Below are 21,815 nucleotides of genomic sequence, written 5' to 3'. Positions count from 1 at the left end.
CAAAGGAATTTTGAAGAAGAAGACCAAAGCAGGAGGCATCACAATCCCAGACTTCAGCCTCTACTACAAAGCTGTCATCATCAAGACAGCATGGTATTGGCACAAAAACAGACACACAGACCAATGGAATAGAATAGAAACCCCAGAACTAGACCCACAAACATATGGCCAACTCATCTTTGACAAAGCAGGAAAGAACATCCAATGGAAAAAAGACAGCCTCTTTAACAAATGGTGCTGGGAGAACTGGACAGCAACATGCAGAAGGTTGAAACTAGACCACTTTCTCACACCATTTACAAAAATAAACTCAAAATGGATAAAGGACCTAAATGTGAGACAGGAAACCATCAGAACCTTAGAGGAGAAAGCAGGAAAAGACCTCTCTGACCTCAGCCGTAGCAATCTCTTACTCGACACATCCCCAAAGGCAAGGGAATTAAAAGCAAAAGTGAATTACTGGGACCTTATGAAGATAAAAAGCTTCTGCACAGCCAAGGAAACAACCAACAAAACTAAAAGGCAACCAACGGAATGGGAAAAGATATTTGCAAATGACATATCGGACAAAGGGCTAGTATCTAAAATCTATAAAGAGCTCACCAAACTCCACACACGAAAAACAAATAACCCAGTGAAGAAATGGGCAGAAAACATGAATAGACACTTCTCTAAAGAAGATATCCAGATGGCCAACAGGCACATGAAAAGATGTTCAGCGTCGCTCCTTATCAGGGAAATACAAATCAAAACCACACTCAGGTATCACCTCACGCCAGTCAGAGTGGCCAAAATGAACAAATCAGGAGACTATAGATGCTGGAGAGGATGTGGAGAAACGGGAACCCTCTTGCACTGTTGGTGGGAATGCAAATTGGTGCAGCCGCTCTGGAAAGCAGTGTGGAGGTTCCTCAGAAAATTAAAAATAGACCTACCCTATGACCCAGCAATAGCACTGCTAGGAATCTACCCAAGGGATACAGGAGTACTGATGCATAGGGGCACTTGTACCCCAATGTTCATAGCAGCACTGTCAACAATAGCCAAAGTATGGAAAGAGCCTAAATGTCCATCAACTGATGAATGGATAAAGAAATTGTGGTTTATATACACAATGGAATACTACGTGGCAATGAGAAAAAATGAAATATGGCCTTTTGTAGCAACGTGGATGGAACTGGAGAGTGTGATGCTAAGTGAAATAAGCCATACAGAGAAAGACAGATACCATATGGTTTCACTCTTATGTGGATCCTGAGAAACTTAACAGGAACCCATGGGGGAGGGGAAGGAAAAAAAAAAAAAGAGGTTAGAGTGGGAGAGAGCCAAAGCATAAGAGACTGTTAAAAACTGAGAACAAACTGAGGGTTGATGGGGGGTGGGAGGGAGGGGCGGGTGGGTGATGGGTATTGAGGAGGGCACATTTTGGGATGAGCACTGGGTGTTGTATGGAAACCAATTTGTCAATAAACTTCATACAAAAAAAAAAATAAATAAAAAAATAAAAAAATTTAAAAGTGCAATTTTAATGTTCTGATCTCTTCAGCTGTTTTTTTAAGCAAAAAAATTTAAAAACCACAAATCCTCTTAGTAATGTAGCTATAAAGTAGAATGTTTGTCGTAGTGAAAAATAGAAAATAACCTAAACGTCCATCAGCTGGGGAGGAGGTAAATAAATTGTGATAATGGACCTACAAGGAGATGCTGTATAGCAGATGGAGTGAATGAACTAGAGCTACATACATCATCAGCATGGTACATTTCTAGGCCAAAATACTGATCCCCACCCAGAAAAAAAGACAAGGGAAGTTGCAGAAGAATGAGTACGGTATGATACCATTGTATAAAGGTTTTTTAAAAATTGTGGTAGGGGCGCCTGGGTGGCTTGGTCAGTTGAGCGTCCGACTTCAGCTCAGGTCACGATCTCACGGTCCGTGAGTTCAAGCCCCGCGTCGGGCTCTGTGCTGACCGCTCAGAGCCTGGAGCCTGTTTCAGTTTCTGTGTCTCCCTCTCTCTCTGCCCCATCCCCACTCATGCTCTGTCTCTCTCTGTCTCAAAAATAAATAAACGTTAAAAAAAAAAATTTTTTTTTAAATTGTGGTAAAATATACATTAACATAAAATTTCCCATTTTAACCAGTAGGTGTACAATTCAGTGTCATTAAGTGTATTCATATTGCTATATAATTGTCAGTACTTGCCATTCATAACATAAAATTTTAAAACTCAAAACAATATTGTGTGTAGTTTATGGATATGTACTCATGTAGTAAAGTATAAAGCATACATTCTAATCACCGAATTCAGAGCTGTGGCTATCTCTGGGTGGGACACAGTACGTAGGTGTTCCACTTATATTTATGTGGTAGGCAGGTATTCATTTGCTTAGACATTATCGCTTATACTTTTGTGTACACTTGGATATTTACCTTTAAAAATTTCTTTTTAAAAAAATTATTTCAACTAGACATTTGCAAATGTTTTATAGCCATTGAATTTTTAAACCTCCCGGGTTCAGTTCTAAGAAATGTGGTACCAAGATCCAACACACGAGGTTGTTCCCTGTTGAGGACAGTTAATTTTATGGAAAAAACAAAGAAACAAATCTCTTCCAAATTGAGCATTCTGACCCCAGCATACCATCTCAAGAGTACTTTTGGTCACAGGTAGCAGAGGTTATAGGTCTCAAGCCTAAAAGGTCTGGGAGAATGACTCTCTTTAGAACACACACACACACACACACACACACACACACACACACACACACACGAGGAGACACCAGGTTTTGGAAGGTGAAAATGAGTCTCATTTTTTTTATTTTTTTTTTTTATTTTTTTTTCAACGGTTTTTTATTTATTTTTGGGACAGAGAGAGACAGAGCATGAACGGGGGAGGGGCAGAGAGAGAGGGAGACACAGAATCGGAAACAGGCTCCAGGCTCTGAGCCATCAGCCCAGAGCCTGACGCGGGGCTCGAACTCACGGACTGCGAGATCGTGACCTGGCTGAAGTCGGACGCTTAACCGACTGCGCCACCCAGGCTCCCCAATGAGTCTCATTTTTAGGTTTGACATGATAGTCATACAAAAGGACATATATACTAATGGGATTTAGAGATAAGAGGGACTTGAGAAGGAAAGGTCAGAACTAGAGCTATACATTTTGGAAATTATAATGGATCTGTGAGAATGAGTGAATTTGCCAAAGGAAAAGGATCAAGAGAGAACATGTTGAAACAAAAATCTCCGGGAGAGGATTAAAGAAGAACCTATGCAAGAGACTGAGAAAGAATAGGTTGAAAGACTAGTCAGTAGGAAAAGAAGAGCTCAGGAGAGTGATGTGGCAGAAATTAAGGCAGGAAAGTTTGATAAGAATTTATTCAGATTAAGCACACATTTATTAAATGAGTAGTATGTGATAATCACTTTCTTGTATTTTTTTTTTTTATGTTTATCTTTGAGAGACAGAAAGCAAGCAGGGGAGGGGCAGAGAGAGAGGGGGACAGAGAATCTGAAGCGGGCTCCACGCTGACAGCAGAGAGCCCCATGAGGGGCTCAAACTGGTGAGATCAAGATCTGAACCGAAGTTGGATGCTTAACCCACTTAACCCACTGAGCCACCCAGGTGCCCCCTTGCCAGAAGAGTCTTAGAGTGAGACCTGACAGGGAAAAGTTATTGGATTTGATAGTTAAAGCATAGTTGCCTTGTTTGCTGTAATTATATTGCTTGTCTGTAAATTCTTTACAGATAGGAGCTGTTTTATTTATCATTTTAATCTCTGTGTGTGGTACATTAAGTGTTTAGTAATATGTGAGGTATTACACCAAATACAAAATATGTATTTGCATTTCTCCAAGATATAAAACCTATTTTTACTATCTAGCCTATCTGTTCCATTGCTCCCCAATTCCTTCTCTTTCTTACCTTTGAAAAAAGTATTCCCCTACTTTCCAGTCTGCAAACCCTATCAGTCATGTTTCCCTACTTTTTTGCCATATCACATTCAGTGTTGCTTTTTGAAACCCTATGGTTTATTTCCTTCTTATTCCCATTACTCATTAACTCAGTATAAAGAAGACCATTCTAACAGAGCTGTCCAGAGGTGGCATGAACTTCCTGGGGGCAATACTGAGTTTCCTGCTTAATGGTATTCAGCAAAGTCAGGGCCTCCACTTAAGGAAGGGGAGGGTATTGAACACAGGTGGTTAGAGTAGATGACTTTTTAAAAAGCTTTATTGAGATATAATTCACATACCAGGCAATTTATCTGTTTAAAGTGTACAGTCAGTGGTTTTTAATATAGTCAGAGTTATAAAACTATCACCGCAATCAATTTTACAACATTTATATCACCCTCCCACATACACACAAAAAACTTCATACCCATTAGCAGTCACTCTCTTTCCCCCCTCACCCTTCAGCCCTAGGCAACCACTAATCTACTCTTGTCTTCATAGATTTGCCTATTCTGGACATTTCATATTATTGGAATCATGTAATATATGGTCTTACATGACTGGCTTTCTTTTGTTTTACTTAATGTTTGCAAAGTTCATCTGTATTATAACATGTGTCAGTACTTCATTCTTTTTATGGCCAAATAATATTCCATTTAATGGATATACCACATTTTAACTTAACCATTTGTAAGTTGATGGACTTTTTGCTAAGTATGAAAAAGGCTGCTATGAACATTTTTGTACCAGTTATTGTGTGAACATATTCTTCTTGGGTAGATATCTAAGAGTAGGATTGCTGGGTCATATGGAAACTTTGTTTACCCTTCTGAAGAACTGTCAGGCTGTTTTTCAAAGTGACTACACTATTGTACAGTCACATCAGCAGAGTATGAGAGTTCAGTTTTCCTCACGTCCTTGCCAACACTTTATTACTGGGTTTTTTTTTAATGTTTATTTTTGAGAGAGAGACAGACAGAGTGTGAGCAGGGGAGGAGCAGAGAGAGAGAGAGAGAGACACACACGCACAGAATCCAAAGCAGGCTTCAGGCTCTGAGCTGTCAGCACAGAGCCCAGTGTGGGGCTCAAACTTGTGAATGGCGAGATCATGACCTGAGCCAAAGTTGGACGCTTAACCAACTGAATGACCCAGGTGCCTCTATTATCTGCTTTTTGATTATAGCATCTTAATGGGTGTAATGTAGTGAATCTAATTGTGGGTTTAATTTGCATTTCCTTGATGACTAGTGGTGGTGAACATCTTTTCGTGTGCTTAGTGACCATTTCTATATCTTCTTTGGAGAAATGTCTATTAAGAGCCTTTGACCTTTTTGATTGGATTATTTCTTATTGAGTGGTAAGAGTTATTTATATATTTCGGATACTAGAAGCTTATCAGATCTGTGTTTTACAAATATTTGTTCCCATTGAGTGTTTTGTCTTTACTTTTTTGATGGTATCCTTTGTAGCACAAAAGTTTTAAATTGATGAAGTCCAGTTTGCCTATTTTTTCTTTGTTTGCTTGTGGTTTTGGTGTCCTGTCTAAGAAACCTAATCCAGGGTCACAAAGATTTAGGTCTATGTTTTCTTCTAAGAGTTGTATAGTTTTCTCACATTTAGGTCTTTAATCAATTTTGAGTTAATTTTTAAAAATAGTGTGAAGTAGGGGTCCAACTTTACTCTTTTGCAGGTGGATATCTAGTTGTCTTCATACCATTTGTTGAAAAGACTGAAGGTGATTTTTAAGACTCCTTCTGACTCTGCAGATTGTATGATGCTTTGTAGTATATTGGTTTCTGTTATTGTCTAAATAGGTGGACAGTCAAGATTTCATACGGTAGCCATCCTTTCTCCCGAGGATACACTGTGTCTAAAAATGGGGGTTGCCATTAGTCTTTTATCAGTTTCTTCTAGACTTCTCAGTTGCTTTCAGTTCTTTTTTGTTTTGTTTTGTTTTGTTTTGTTTTTTTTAAGGAAACTGGTTTGCTTCTAGTCTTCTTTGACAGCTCCATTGTCTTTTCTTACTCTTGTTGCACCTAAGTACACCTATCCCACCAACACTTTTAGTATGGGAATAATTCACTCACTTAATCTTTTAATTAGCTTTTTCATTTAGGTAGTTTAGAGTTTCTTCTCAAGCCTAACTGTGGTCCAATAACAATTTCTTCTGAATGTGCCACCAACACCTGGAACTTAGTGTGTGAAAAACGTGTACCCAGTCTTCCCCTTGCCATAAACCCACCCATGGTTTTCATTCTTCTCTTCATATATTAAACTCCTAATCTTGGAGTTTTCTGACCTCTTCCCTCATTAGCTCTGTGTTCTTTTCAATATTAAATGCTGCTGATCACTTCATGCTAAGAGCTCTTGGACCTATTCCTTCCTCTTTATAGCTGTAGCCAGCACCTTAGGCCCTTGCATCTCAGAGCTTAATTACTGCCTTATTGCTGATTTCTCACACCCTAGTTTCTCCCTGAATTAGGCCCTATACTCAAATGCTAGATTTAATCCCTCTCAGACACACTTCTCATTAAGTCATTTCCTTGATCTTAGACCCACAGTTACCAAATTTATACACCACAAGTTAGCATTTAAACCCTCCCCCTCCACTTCCCTCTCATCTCTTGTTACTTCCCCAGATGGAGCCAAACTAATTTGGTAGTTAGCCTTATTTATTCGTTGTTCTTATTTCTTTGTTCTCCTCTCTTTATTGTTGGAGGTGTTCTTCTTTCCTCCTGTTCTGCTTCTCTGCTATTCTGTGTCTCATTCTCTTCAACGATTGATCCCCTTTGACTCCTTTTTATTTTTTCTTTTGCATTCTTTTAATGCTTAGACATTTAGTTTGTCTAGTAATAAGGTCCATGATACCCTGTCCTTTTGTGGTGGTGTTTGTTTTGAATATACTACTTTTTATTTTTTATTTTTATTTTTAAATTTTTTTTTCAACGTTTATTTATTTTTGGGACAGAGAGAGACAGAGCATGAACGGGGGAGGGGCAGAGAGAGAGGGAGACACAGAATTGGAAACAGGCTCCAGGCTCTGAGCCATCAGCCCAGAGCCCGACGCGGGGCTCGAACTCACGGACCGCGAGATCGTGACCTGGCTGAAGTCGGACGCTTAACCGACTGCGCCACCCAGGCGCCCCGAATATACTACTTTTTAAAAGCATTGTTCAATGTGTGACTGTTGTTTATTATATGTACGGGCGCTCTCCTACCTACTGAACATAATAGCTGTCCAGTAGCAGTATCTTCCTGGCTGACAGACTATAAAGGTTTTGGGGAGAGATGTACAGTGTACAGCATTGTCATCATTTTTCAATTTTAGAAATGTAAAATAATGCCTTTTGTGCTATTACCTGATTTTAATGTTTTTTGCTTTATATGAAGTTTTGAAGCCTGTGTTCTCAGTACAGTAAAATGAAGTTCAACAAGGTATTACCACAATTACTAAATCTAGTATATTGAACACTAGCCTTCTGATAAATCAGATATTCTCTCAAGAGAATGGTTAGCTTCTTGAATACTGGCTAGGCATTTTTTGAAGGTGTATTATAGCCTTAGAGCCATTACTCACCACTTAATATATTAAGATCCTTGACAATTTAATAGCTACATAGTCACCAGCACTCAGAATAAGGAGTGTTAACCTGGCTTCGCTCTTGTCTGAAGCTCTGCTTCTGTTGCTGACCTACTCTTAAAAAGCATTTCTGGCATAATTTTTATGTCCTCCAAAGTCAGTATTGGGAGGGAAAGCAGGACCATTGGAGTGGAGTAGGCTGAGAGAGGATACAAGGCAGATGGCAGCTTCCAAACCTAGTGGCTAGCTGTCTTACCTCTCTACCTGGCCACCCACCTTCTTTCTAGCCTCAGGAGCACAGTTGACTTAAAGATAGTCATCAGTTGATAGCAGCTTTTTGACATCAGGAGTGCAAGTTTCCTTTCTTATTCTTTTCTTTTTAACTCTTTATCTTCAGTCCATATAGCCATTCCCTTCCTCATTCATATGTGTCCATTCTGTGTTTTATGTCCTTACACTTACATATTTGCTAATATATGTAGTATATATGTAGAGCATATGTAGTATAATTATGATGCTGTCAGCTTACATAATGGTATTTGCTTATTTTTTACTCAGTTGTGTGCTTTTTAAGATGTTCATGTTGCTGTAGGTACGTCTGAAGTGTGATTTCTAAAAGCTACATAGTCCCCGTTCATGCTCTGTCTCTCTCTGTCCCAAAAAGTAAATAAACGTTGAAAAAAAAAAAATTACTTTAAAAGCTACATAGAATTCCGTATTTGTATCCACTTCACTTTGATTTTCCATTCTTCTAATTATCAAAATCAAAGTGACTTTAAGCTCCCTGCTACATTATCATCCCAGCAAATTCTCACACAGCTCTATAAAGTCTGTAATTTGCATATAGACCATCCAGAATTCCTCTGGAATTTACCCACCAGAGTGGGATCACTGGATCACATAGGACATAGACATACTTGATGTCACTAAGTACTTCATGTCACTAAGATCTCTTAGCAAAATGGTTAGATCTGTTTACCTTGTTACACACAGAGCATGAGAGTTCTTCCCCACCTTTGCCAACCTTTGCTGTTATCCACCATTCTAATTTTTGCCCTTCTGATTGGTGTGAACAGTGCAATCTCATTGTTTTAATTTGTATTTTACTCATTGGGTTTTCTTTGAATTTGATCATCTCTTCATTTACTTGCTAATCCTTTAAGCTTCTCTTTCTGTAGGTGCTTTCTATTGGGTTTCTTAGGATTTTTTAATAACAAATTGTAGAAGTTCCATGTCTATTTTAAATATTTAATCTCTTGTCAATTGTAGATGTTGCATAAGCTTTTCCTTGTCTGTCATCTATTTTAACTCTGTGGTGGTTTTTATCGAACAGAAATCTGTAATTTTGTTAAAATCAAGTCCAACAGTATTGTATAGTTTGTATTTTTACAGTCTGATTGATGAAGTCTTTCTGTTCTCTAGTGTTTTCTGCTCTGTAGCGTTAGCTCCTGTTGGTTTTTCCACACAAGCTTGTTTATATGGCCTTTTGAAGAAAGGACTTACCTTTCTCATCTATGGCTCTCAGGAGCTTGGCAGTTGATGTTAATGTTTGCCCCTGATGGAGGAAAAAAATGCAAGAACATTGATGCACACTCCTTTCTCCAAGCTCTGTGCTTCCACTTATGGAACCCTGTGACCCTGTTTTTGTGCCACGTGAATCCTGTCTGCTCAGTTATAGCTGATTGGAAAGGGATGCATACCTACCCAAGCTGAGTGTTCAAAATCTTCCTCCAGGGAATTTGGGACTGTGACGAGTCTGTGCTGGCCTCTTGAAGGATCTGCAAATTGAGGGGCTTGGGGGTGACTATCTTCCTCTGTGTTCACAAAGAAGCTAAAGAAATGGTCTCCACAGAAGGGAGAATGAAGAAGATCCGCACAGAGAAACACAGGGGAAAAAAAAAAAAGCCTCATGGCCCCATAAAAAGGGAGATTGAAGTGGAATGTGAGAGTAGCTGTCCCAGATCCTGATGGCTTTCCGGCTTTCCAGTTTGGGTTCTTCTCTCTTCTGAGACCAGATCACATTTCCTTTTCTGTAGTAGTTGGTGGTGGCTAACTGCTGTGACAGACTCCAAAGTGTATAATGGCCGTAACACGATTGAAGTTGATTTCTTACGTAAACAAGTCCACATGGTTCTAAGTTGGTGGGGTGGTAGCCCTGGAAGGCTCTGTGTCACACAGTTATTCATGAACCTAGATTGATGGAAGGAAGCTTTGTCATTTTCATCACATGACTTCAGAGGTCTCCCCAGGTATCAGCATGAAGCCTGCAGAAGGGAAATGAATGTGGAGCTTAATACATGGAAAGTTTTATAGGCCAGGCCTTGAACCAGCACATATCACTCACATTCCTCTGGTTGGACGTCTGTCACGTGGCTTCCTTTAACTGTATGGGAAGCTGAAAAATGTTACCAAGCTATGGGCCTAGAAAGGAAGGGAAAATGGGTTTGCGTGAGCGGCTAGAGATTGCCACATATGTTTATTTTCTGTGTGATACCTCTGTATCCTTATAATCAAGTTTCTGTTTTTTCTTAAACTTGAGTTGGCTTCTGTTATGCCTTAGTGCATGAAGTATTTTCATAATAGCAATATTTAAAATAGTAGAAGACATAAATACTGATTATTTTCTCAGGAAAGTTGGGTCGATTTCCACCTATGATGCATCATCACCAGCCACCCTCAGATGGCCAGACCCTTGGGGCTCGTTTCCAGAGGTCTCACCTCGCAGAGGCATTTGCAAAGGCCAAAGGATCAGGTGGAGGCACTGGAGGAGGAGGTAGTGGAAGAGGCCTGATGGGACAGATTATTCCAATCTATGGTTTTGGGATTTTTTTATATATACTATATATTCTATTTAAGGTAAGTGGAATCATCTCAATCATATTATATCAGTAAAATCCAATATCATAATAAAAATCATTGTTGGTATTAGAACTCTTTACAGTTCATAACCTTTATTAAAATCGTCTTTAAGCCTTGCTTCCTCTTTATGAGGTACTTAGGATAACTGTTATTCCAGTTTTATAGAAGAGAAAACCTTCTCTCAGAGTTTAAACAGTATGCCCTAGAATTCATAACTAGAAATGCAGAATCAGGAATTGAACTTGGGTCTTCTAGTTGCTAATACAGTGAGCAATAAAGTTCAAAGCCCTCTCCCACCCTAATTTTTTTTATTGGGGATCTTTGCAAGCTGAAAAGGCATAAAGATATTCTAAGAAGACCTTCGTCATTAGGATTAGCACAATGATTTCCAAGCAGCCACTGTGAGGCCAAATAATGACCATACCAACACCACTTTGTCCTTCTTTCCCCTTCTAGGAGTATGAGGTGCTGTTTTTAACATCCTCTGCAGTAATTCTGAAACAAAACTGCCACATCCTGAAACTAAGCCTGCTGTTTCCTAGCTCTAGGGAGACATGGTTTGGGTCCTTTAAAAACAGATTCCCAATTAAGTTCCACCTCCAGGCAGGCCTCAGCAGGTTATGGGCCTAGAGACCGTGAAGTGGAGCAGAAGTCACGTTCTGCATCCTTTTGGGAAATCTTAAATATTCACTGTGCCTCTCTAACCAGAGTAAGAGGTGAGTTCCTTCTTGCCCAGGAACTCTGCAGGGGGCCCTAGTTGCCTCTGTAAGAACATCCCTGAGGGCTACACATCCCCTTTTTAGATGAGTGTGGGCAAGGCAGATGACCTGGAAAGAGATTGATTTATTTTCCCTTTCTTTCTTTCTTTCTTTTCTTTCTTTTCTTTCTTTTCTTTCTTTTTTTTTTTCTTTTCTTTCTTTTCTTTCTTTCTTCCTTCCTCCCTCCCTCCCTCCCTCCCTCTCTTTCTCTCTCTCTCTTTCTCTCTCTCTCTCTTTCTCTCTCTCTCTTTCTCTCTCTCTCTTTCTCTCTCTCTCTTTCTCTCTCTCTTTCTCTCTCTCTCTCTTCTCTCTCTCTCTTTCTCTCTCTCTCTCTCTTCTCTCTCTCTCTTCCTCTCTCTCTCTTCCTCTCTCTCTCTTCCTCTCTCTCTCTTCCTCTCTCTCTCTTCCTCTCTCTCTCTTTCTTTCTTTCTTTTTTTCTTTCTTTCTGTATTGATGGTTTTTCACTTGGGAACCTTCTATTGGCTCTTTCTCTCTACTGTTTTTTTTTCTTTTTTTGAGATGTTTCTCTAATATTGCCGTTTGATTTCCGACTTAGTTTTTGTCTCCCAACCTTTTCTTTTTTCATTTAATATGAGGAGTTCCATGACTTTGAGTTTCTAAGCTGCTGTTGATGTGCTGTACCTCCTTCAATTCTCAGCTTTCAAAGGGGAAAACTCCTGCAGAGGATCGGAAATGCTCTACTGCCACAGCTGGAAACACCCACAGGAAAATTAGTAAGTGCTCCTTTTCAGTAGGTGGACAAGTTTTATTGAGTCAGACCACCATAATTTAGCCAGATGAACAGTCTGTGGATATTTCTTTAAAGCATTTCTCAGAAATTGCCCCAAATTAATCTGATGCCATTTTTACCTAAGCTCTGAAAATTCTCAAGTTTCCATATTGATGTTGGGCTTTTAAGAGAAAGAGTTATGAAAAGTACAAAACTGTCAGTTTACTTTTTTATATTAGCAAATTAATAATGCACATTTGGAATGGGTTACTTCTCATTTCCAGACTTTAGAATATTGGTAGCAGATATCTTTATTTCACAGAGAGGAAAACTAAGGAAGAGAGATCAAGCCATTGCCAAAATCAGTTGTGAGATCTAGGGACAGAGTTTAACCCTTCTGACTCATGAGACACGGTCATCATATATTTACTGACCAAGTAGAATATTCTGTGCTTTCTGGGGAAATCAAGTGTATATGGCATGGCTCTCCCTTCTAATAATTCTGAGTCTGGGATGGAGGTTAGGAAAAATAACTGAAAAGTTTACTATCTGGAATGGATTTGGCAAAAGCCTTGCAGGGAATGATCTCGAGCTGGGTCCTGTTTGATAGATGAGATGACTTGAGGAAGACCCAACCTGATGTAAGACGGCTGTAGGAAAGAAGGCCTGAAGAGTAGGTAGGTTATGCCATATTGTTGCAGGTTTGGAGGCCAAACTGCTTTATCCTGTGGATAATGAAGCCTCATCAGGAGTTTTTAAAAAAAGAAGCAAAATGAAAGGAGGCTGAGCCACTGAAGCCTCTGCCCTCCGATGTAACTTCTTTTTAGATTTACTCTAGATTCTCTGTGGAAGTAGATACCCCAGTCACAGTCTGCATCCTTTTTAGAAATCTTAAATATTCAAGGAATCCTTTAAGAAAGCTTTTGTGATAACATCTAACCAACAGTGATGGTAAATGCATCAGAAAAATAATTTTGAAAAGAGCAGCAAATTCTGTATCCAGTCACATGATTCAGTTAAAACAAAAGTAAATAAAATGAATTCCTAAGAGCAGCTGTTTTTATAATGTAGCAGTTATATCTACTTTTTATTTTTCAATTTTGAATCATGCAGAAAATAAAAATGAACATTTACATGGCACAGTTCTCTAGACACTTTTCGGATGTTAACTGCATGTATAAGAATTTGTTTTAGAAGTATTAAAAGGCCTTCAAGATACTATATTTTACAGTGACCTCCTAAATATATCTCAGTAGAAGGGTACTCAGGTATGAAACAGAAAAACTGGATTTTCTGCATAATAAACAGCATTTTATTTTCCTGCTGCCTTAAAGTTCATTTCGTGTACTCATTGACTTATTTTTTTCTGATTTACTTTTAGGGTCTTAATGTTAATTTTGGTAGATAGATGTGATCTCTGTTGAACTTTATTGAGAATATTGGGAGCCACGATTACACCATTTCACCCCAAAGGAGTCGTTTGGAAACCTTGGGCAGGGAGGTTTCAGCCCTAGCTCAAGACTTCCCCTACTGAAGAAGCATAATATTTAAACCATTATCTTCTAGATAGGTTTTCAAACTTTGGGTGCAGGTGAAATATTGCTCTTTTCAGGGTCTTAACTCCTTTTCTGAAGTACCTTGCAGGTTTGGTACTTTAACCCCCAGCATCACTTGGATTAGAAGGACTATGTTTATCTTCTTCATTTCTTCTTGGGTGACCATGTAGGGGTATTTTTTCACTCCCAGGTATTTTCTTTAGCTGGGTCTGCTGTGTTTCTGTGTGTAAGAGAGTGATTTGTTCATTACTCCCTAAACACGAATCCTTGAGGTCTGACCTCTTTGTGAGACCCTTTGTGTCCTGACGGGACCAGCTGGAGGGACTCGGAGCCTCTATTCTGAATTTCACAACCAGGTGGAATCCCAGTAGGGTGGGGCGTCCCAGCCAGCCAGTTTCAGAAAAGAGCTTTGGAAGTTGTGTATGATTGGTTCTTAAGAGTGATGCTTGTTTTTCAGCCAACTTTGAGCTTGTTCAACTGCAAGAAAAACTGAAGGAGACTGAGGAAGCCATGGAAAAATTAATCAACAGAGTGGGACCTAATGGTGAGAGGTAGGTTTTCACATAAGAGGACTCAGGCTATTTCCCATTTAGAGAATCAATTCAAAATTTTGCTTTTGATTTCTGGACGACTTACTTTCATTTTATATAATCGTTAACTTATTTGTCATTTACATATGATTTCTCACTAAGCATTTCCATTTTCATTCCATCTGCTTACCAGAGTCTCAGCTTTCAAGAGTCTGTGTTCAGTGTGTGCACATTATTGTGAGGGGCAAGTTTAGGAGCAGTGCTGCAGGGCCAAGTAGCCAGGTTCTATTGAAGATGATTTCATAGCTGTCTAATAATCTGGTTTTACTTAAAGTTATGCCCTTTTTTAATCTGCTTGAGACAGAAAAAGATTACGTATCATACTTAGCACAATATCCATCCCAAGGACATAGCTTAAGGAAAGAATCCAGGAGTCAGAACTGAAGTGTCCTTATTTCTGTCCCTATGATCAGTAAAATTTCCTTCTTGAAGCAGTATATCCAGTTGTAATCATTCACCTCCTGGAAGCATGGCATGGCCTGAAGGAGAAGTGAGGGTGCAGCCTTGGGCAGAAAACAGCTGTAGTAGGCATGTTGAGGATGCATGTGGGACTGTGGATTTATGGCATACATTGCTGGGATATGAACTTATTGAGGACAGACTTATTCTGTTTTGTTCACTGTGTTCACATAATAGATACTAAGGAAATTCCTACTGTTGAAAAATAATACTTTTGATATAAGCATTTGTATACATGTATTATCATGGTAGAAGAGTATGTCATGGCATTCTTTGCTAAGATCCTTCACTTCCTGACCTCTGTATTTAGGGTCCTACTGAACACATCTCCTCGATTAACTGCCCATCTTCAATTGATAAATGTTTCTTGAATGAATGAATGAATGTGCAAAATGAAAATCCTCATCTATCCCCAGCTGACCCTACTTCACCTTTAATAGGAGCAAATGGCTCCACCATCTATTTAATTGCCCAAAGCAGAAATCAGATATTGTTCCTGATTTCCCTTTTCCTTCACTTCTGTGTCTTACCAGTCACCATGTCTTATTATTTATTCCTAGTTAATAATTCTGTCTCTGTGCAAAATATTCTAACCTCTGCTAGGGTAGGGATTATCTGTATTATTCCCAGAGCCTAGCACAGGCCAACAGTAGGCCCTAAAAAAGTATTAGCTGAAAGGGAAAAATGAGTGAATGAATGAAAATGAATGAATGCCTTTACCTTTTTTTTTCTTTTTTGAGGTTGGCATTAGTGTTCCGTTAGTTTCAGTATAAACACAATGCCCACCATAATAAGTATAGTTACCACCTGTCGCCATAAATCATTACAATATTGACTAAATTCTCTGTGGTATACTTTTCATCTACATGGCTTATTTATTTTATAACAAAGTTTATACCTCTTAATACCTTTACCTATTTCACCTACTCCCCCACCAGCAACCACCAGTTCTGTGTATTTGAGTCTGTTTCTGTGTTGGGTTTTTTTTTTTTTTTTTTTTTTTTTAAGATTCCACATGTAAGGGATATCATGGTATTTGTCTTTCTCTGACTGATTTCACTTAGCATAATAACCTTCTAGGTCCATCCATATTGTGAATGGCAAGATCTCATTCTTTTTTATGGCTTAGTAGTAACATTCCTCTGTGTGTGTGTGTGTGTGTGTGTGTGTGTGTGTGTGTGTGTGTACATATATACACACCACATCTTCTTTATTCATCCCATTGATGGACACTTGGGTTGCTTCCATGTCTTGGCTGTCGTAAATAATGCTGCAGTAAACATAGGGGTACATACTTTCTGAATTAATGGTGCTGTTTTCTTTGGGTAAGTGCCGAGTAGTGGAATTACTGGATCATATAGTGTATCTATTTTTAATTTTTTGAGGAACCTCTGTACTGTCTTCCACAGTGGCTGCATCGGTGTACATTCCCACCAACAGTGCAGTAGGGTTTCTTTTTCTCTACATCCTTGCCAACACTTGTTACTTCTTTTTTAAAAAAAATTTTTTTTTAATGTTTATTTATTTTTGAGAGAGACAGAGACAGAATGCAAGTGGGTTAGGGGCAGAGAGAGAGGGAGACACAGAATCCAAAGCAGGCTCCAGGCTCTGAGCTGTCAGCACAGAGCCCGACGCAAGGCTCCAACTCACGAGCTGTGAGATCATGACCTGAGCCCAAGTCGGACGCTCAACCAACTGAGCCACCCAGGTGCCCCGACACTTGTTATTTCTTATCTTTTTGATTCTAGCCATTCTGACAGGTGTAAGGTGATACCTTATTGTGGTTTTGATTTGTATTTCCCTGATGATTAGTGATGTTGAGCATCTTTTCATATGTCTGTTGGCCATCTGTATGTCTTCCTTGGGAAGATATCTGTTCAGGTCCTCTGCCTATTTTAAATGGATTATTTGTTGGTGGTGGGGAGGTTGGTTTGGTGTTGAGTTGTAAAAGTTCTTTATATATTCTAGATATTAACTCATCGGAAATATCATTTGTAAATATCTTCTCCCATTCAGTAGGTTGCTTTTTCATTTTGTTGATGATTTCCTTTGCTGTGCAAAAGCTTTTTATTTTAGGGTAGTCCTGATAGTTTATTTTTGCTGTTGTTTTCCTTGCCTGAGGAGATCTATCTAGAAGAAAGTCACCAAGGCTGATGTCAAAGTGATTACTGCCTATGTTCTAGGAGTTTATGGTTTCAGGTCTCACATTTAGGTCTTTAATCCATTTTGAGTTTATTTTTTGTGTATGATGTAAGAAAGTGGTCCTGCTTTATTCTTTTGCATGTAGCTGTCCAGTTTTCCCAACACCATTGATGGAAGACTATACTTTCTCCGTTGTATATTCTTTCCTCATTTGTCATCATAGAGTAATTGACCACATAGGTGTGGGGTTTTTTTCTGGGATTTCTATCCTCTTCCATTTATCTATATGTCTATTTTTGTGCCAGTACATACTGTACCATAGTGGATAACTACAACTTTGTAGTTTATCTTGAAATCTGGGATTGTGCTACCTTGAGCTTTGTTCTTCCTTTTCAAGATTGCTTTGGCTGTTTGGAGTGTTTTGTGGTTCTATTCAGATTTTTATATTCTAGTTTTGTGAAAATGCCATTGGTGGTTTTGTTCTTCAAAAAAATTTTTTCTTTAACATTTATGTATTTTTGAGAGACAGGGCATGAGTCGGGGATGGGCAGAGAGAGAGGGAAACACAGAATCTGAAGCAGGCTCCAGGCTCTGGGCAGCCAGCACAGAGCCGGACACAGGCTCCAGGCTTGAACTCAAGGACCAAACCATGAGATCATGACCTGAGCTGAAGTCAGACGCTCAACTGACTGAGCCACCCAGGCACCCCGCCGTTGGTGTTTTGATAGAGATTGCATTGAATCTGTAGGTTGCTTTGGGTAGTATAGACATTTTAACAATATTCTTCCAGTTGGTGACTGTGGTATATCTTTCCATTTGTTTGTATTGTCTTCAGTTTCTTTCATTGGTGTTTTATAGGCTGTAGAGTATAGGTCTTTCACCTTATTTATGAAAGGGAGATATATGCAAAATGATCCCCAAAGGCCTGAGGTGACATAAGATCGAAGAGGAAGGATGAGGAATCCAGATGCCAATAAATGGTTTATTAAAAGGACCTATGAGCAGAAGTGTGTTGTGGGTGGCTGCAAAATGAGTAGATCTCCACAACCCACTTCCCATAAGACCTGCTTTTATAGCCCTGGAGATTGGGCAGTATTTCTGGGAGAACTGGGAAGAAATGTTTCAGAATCACAGTCCTATCTCCAGAGAAGATTCAAGGATTTTATACCCCAAGGGTCTACTTAAGGGTGTGTCCAAACAAAAAGAATATGTGTGTGAGGGTAGTGCTGTACTGAAGAAGGCTTCAGGTCACAGAGTGGTCATCATAGTGGATTTGTACAAGATGGTGTTAGTTTTGTTCACACACACTTCCTTCCTTAAATGTATTCCTCGGTGGAATAAATTTATTCCTGGGTAGCTCAGTTGGTTAAGCATCTGGCTCTTGGTTTCGGCTCAGGTCACAATCTCACAGTTCGTGGGTTCGAGCCCTGTGTTGGGATTCGTGGGATTCTTTCTGCCTCTCTCTCTGCCCCCTCCCCTGCTCTCATTCTCTCTCTGTCTCTGTCTCTCTCTCAAAATGAACAAATAAATAAATATATTTTTTAAAATTTATTTCTCTTTTATTCTTTTTGGTGCAATCGTACATTTTATTTTTCTTTCTGCTACTTCATTATTAGTATTTAGAAATGCAGGTTTCTATAAAACAGATTTCTGTATATCTTGTGTCTTGCAGCTTTACTGAATTCATTTATTAGGTGTAATAGTTTTTTGGTGGCGTCTTCAGGGTTTTCTGTATATAGTATGTCATTTGCAAATAATGACAGTTTTACTTTTTCCTTACCAGTTTGGATGCCTTCTATTTATTTTTGTCTGATTGTTGAGGCTAGGACTTCCAGTACTATGTTGAAAATAAGGGGCAAGAGTGAACATCCTTGTCTTGTTCCTGATCTTAGAGGAAAAGCTTCCACTTTTTCACCATTGAGTATGATGTTAGGTGTAGGTTCATCCTATATAGCCTTTATTATGTTGAGGTATGTTCCCTCCAAGCCCACTTTGCTGAGAGTTTATCGTGAATAGATGTTGAATTTTGTCAAATGTTTTTTCTGCATCTATTGAGATGATCATGTGGTTTTAATCCTTTGTTTTGTTAATGTGATGTATATGTTGATTGATTTGTGGATATTGAACCATCCTGCATCCCTGGAATAAATCCCACTTGATCATAGTGAATGATACTTTTAAAGTATGGTTGGATTTGGTTTGCTAATATTTTGTTGAAGTTTTTGCATCTTTGCTCATCAGGGATCTTGCCCTGAGCCTTGACTTTTGACATAGATCAGGACTGTCCTGTGTGGTATCTCATGTGGTTTCCTCTTCTCTAATTTTGCCTCTCTTTGATTCGCTTTCTCTTCCAAACAAATGGATTATCTTTTTTTCTCTTAACCCTTTAACGGGTTCCTATTGCTCTTGTTAAAGTACAGAATCTTTAACCTGGCTTACATGGTGTGGGTGACATGACTCTACCTACCTTTGTTGCTTTCTCCATCACTCCCTCTGTGTTCCAGCCACAATGACTACTTGCTTTTCCTCTAAAATACTCATCTGCTTTTGCTTCTAGGACTTTGCATATACTTTTCTCCTTTATTGAGTGTCTCCCTGACCCCTATCCCATATATCCTCATTTTTAACTCTCTCTTGTAGGTCTCAACTTAGACATCATTTTTTTCTCAGCATCCCTGAACCTCAAACTCAGACATCCCTGTGGTGTGCTCCCATGCCACCTAGGTTTGCTGAATATATTAAGCATCCTATTACTTTCTGATCTTCCATTAACGTTTCTGTCCTCCCTAATGCCCTATAACCTTCTTGAAGACAGGAAATTTTTATTGTTCAAATTTTTATTCCTAGTGCTGGTGCACTGACAATGTCAGTATATGTTGAAAAAATGAGGTAGATATAAAGAAAGTACTTTAAATAAAGCAGGCCATTTCAGCAATAATAAGAATATCTTCTTTGGCACCTAGCTTGATTTGTTCTGTGCAGCCCTGTGTGGTTGTCAATGGCAGGTATTATTTTCTCTATAAGGAACTATATCTCAGGCAATTATACTCCAGGGATGTATATTAGTTTTCTATGGCCACTGTGACAGATGACCACAAACAATGCCTTAAAACCACACACAATTATTATTTCACAGTTCTCTATGTTAGAAGTCTTAAACTGGGCTAAAATCAAGCTGGCAGGACTGCATTTCCTTCTGGAGGCTCTGGGGGAAAATCCATTTCCTTGTCTTTTTCAGCGTTTAGAGACCACATTCCTTGGCTCAGTGGACCTTTTCTTTCATCTTCAAGGCCAGCAATAGTGGATTGAGACCTTCTTACATCATATTACTCTGACCTCTTCTGCCTCTGTCCTCCATCTTTAAGGACCCCTTATAATTACATTGTGCCTTCTCAGGAAACCCAGGATAATCTCTCTATTTTAAGGCCAGCTGATTTGCAACCTGAATTCTATCTGCAACCATAAGTCTCCTGATATATAAAGTAGTATCATTTTAGGTTCCAGGGTTAGGATGTGGACTTATTTGGGGAGTGGAGAAGGGAACATCATTCTGTCTACCACAGAAGCTCTATGGAAAAGAAATAATTTGTATAAGCCTTTATAGGATGAAAGGATTTCCACAGGCAGGGTTCGGGGGGTGGGAATGTTTCAGAGTGAGAGGGTGGCATAAGCAGCAAACAAGGTGAAAGAGTCAAGACATGGTTTTGGAATAGCATGTAGTCCTAGGTAACTAGAGTGGAGAACATCAGGGCTGCGGTAAATGGGTAGGGAGGTAAGTAAGGGGAGAAGAAATTAGAAAAGTAAACTAGGCCCGGACTGGAAGGCCCTGAATGGTAGGCTGAGAAATTTGGAATTCTGTCTTTATAGTGGAATGCCTCTGAAGGCTTTTGAAGAGAAACGTCATGATCTTCTGTGCTTTAGAAAAGTAATTCTTCTAGTGATATGTAGAGTGACTACATGTTAGAAGGTTACTGAAAAAGTTCTAGCAAAAGGTAATAAACAGGCCAGTGAGGGTGGAAATGAGGGGCCAAATTAAGGGACTTGATGGAGGGGGGAAAAAGTCCTAGGCTGGGGGCACCTGACTGGCTCAGTCAGAAGAGCATGTGACTCTTGATCTCAGGGTTGTGAATTCGAGCCCCATGTTGGGTATAGAGGTTACATAAATAAATGAGTGAATAAAAACTTTAAAAAAAAATCACATGCTGTTTTCAGGGTTTCCTTTATAGCAAACAGCCAACTCTGGGTAGCAAAAACTTGGAGAAGGTGACAGAATTTATTGGAAAAGTATGGGGTAGGTCACAATATCAAAAGAATAGCTGAAGATCCAGGTTGTAGAGTGGGAACCAGAGCAGCTCTGGGGATTTAGAGGAAGGAACAAATGGACAGTCTCTTCAAGGACTGATGCTAGAATGAATTAATGTGAAAAGTTTTCAGATCTGGCTTTGCTGCATTCAAGACCAAGTCTTAGGAGAAAGTACAGTTACCCTAACTTGGATCCTGTATATATCACTGAATCAGTCACTGCAACCAAGGGATGGAGTGTGATGATTGGCTATGGGCCATGTGGCCACCTTTGAAGGGGAGAGGTGAGGGGATGCATAGCCTCACTGTAACCTTTGCACTGTGAGCAGAAAAGGAATTTGTTCCCCCAAAGGAAAACTAGGTAAGAGCAGTGAAGGAGAAGAAAGAACTAAAGATGAGTTGGGAGGACTTATAGCCCAAACTATAAGGAAGGTTATGATATCAACCAAGATAAAAACACGGAAGAGGAGAAAGAAGATGAGACTTTGGGATTGAGATCATGAGTTCAGCTTTGAATTTGGTTGAGGTGCCATCAGAACATGTTATGTATGATCTACAACAACAATAGGAAACTTGGGTATTGAAGTCAGGAACAAGGACACAAGTTTGGAAGTCATTTGGTTGGAGGTAAGAGTAAGGGCCATGGGGAAAGATGAGATCAGATTCGTAAGGTGCATCATACTGTGTGGCAGTAGCCTGCAGTCTTTTGCTGGTCTGCATTCTGTTCTAGTCCTGAATGGTGTTATAAGAAACTGTTTCATTCTCTCCATGCTTTACTTTTGGATTCAGAACTTGATGGCTCCTCTGATTTTATAAAACTTAAAAGTTCCAACTTGAACTTCCATTTTTCTAGCATCTTAGAATCTGCCATCCCCAACTTCTCC

General features: G+C 39.3%; 1 protein-coding gene across 4 annotated transcripts in view; it reads left to right on the top strand.

Annotated features, from left to right (window-relative positions):
* RIC3 (RIC3 acetylcholine receptor chaperone) overlaps positions 1 to 21,815 on the top strand; it is a 70,695-nt gene that overhangs the window by 26,617 nt on the left and 22,263 nt on the right. For 2 of the 4 annotated variants that reach the window (XM_047071512.1, XM_047071511.1), the window contains exons 2-4: positions 10,165 to 10,391; positions 11,811 to 11,886; positions 13,896 to 13,989. In XM_047071512.1, coding sequence (XP_046927468.1) covers positions 10,165 to 10,391; positions 11,811 to 11,886; positions 13,896 to 13,989 — 397 coding nt within the window. Of the gene's footprint in view, positions 1 to 10,164; positions 10,392 to 11,810; positions 11,887 to 13,895; positions 13,990 to 21,815 lie in introns of those variants that run through there. The other 2 variants (XM_047071513.1, XM_047071514.1) reach the window with 2 other exon arrangements.

This window comes from Lynx rufus, unplaced genomic scaffold (genome assembly GCF_022079265.1).
Source record: "Lynx rufus isolate CCGP_SWC_20201006 ecotype Redwood Valley unplaced genomic scaffold, mLynRuf1.p SCAF_9, whole genome shotgun sequence".
Taxonomy (NCBI): Eukaryota; Metazoa; Chordata; class Mammalia; order Carnivora; family Felidae; genus Lynx; species Lynx rufus.
Note: the sequence above shows the minus strand (reverse complement) of the source record. Positions and strands in the feature narration are given on the sequence as shown.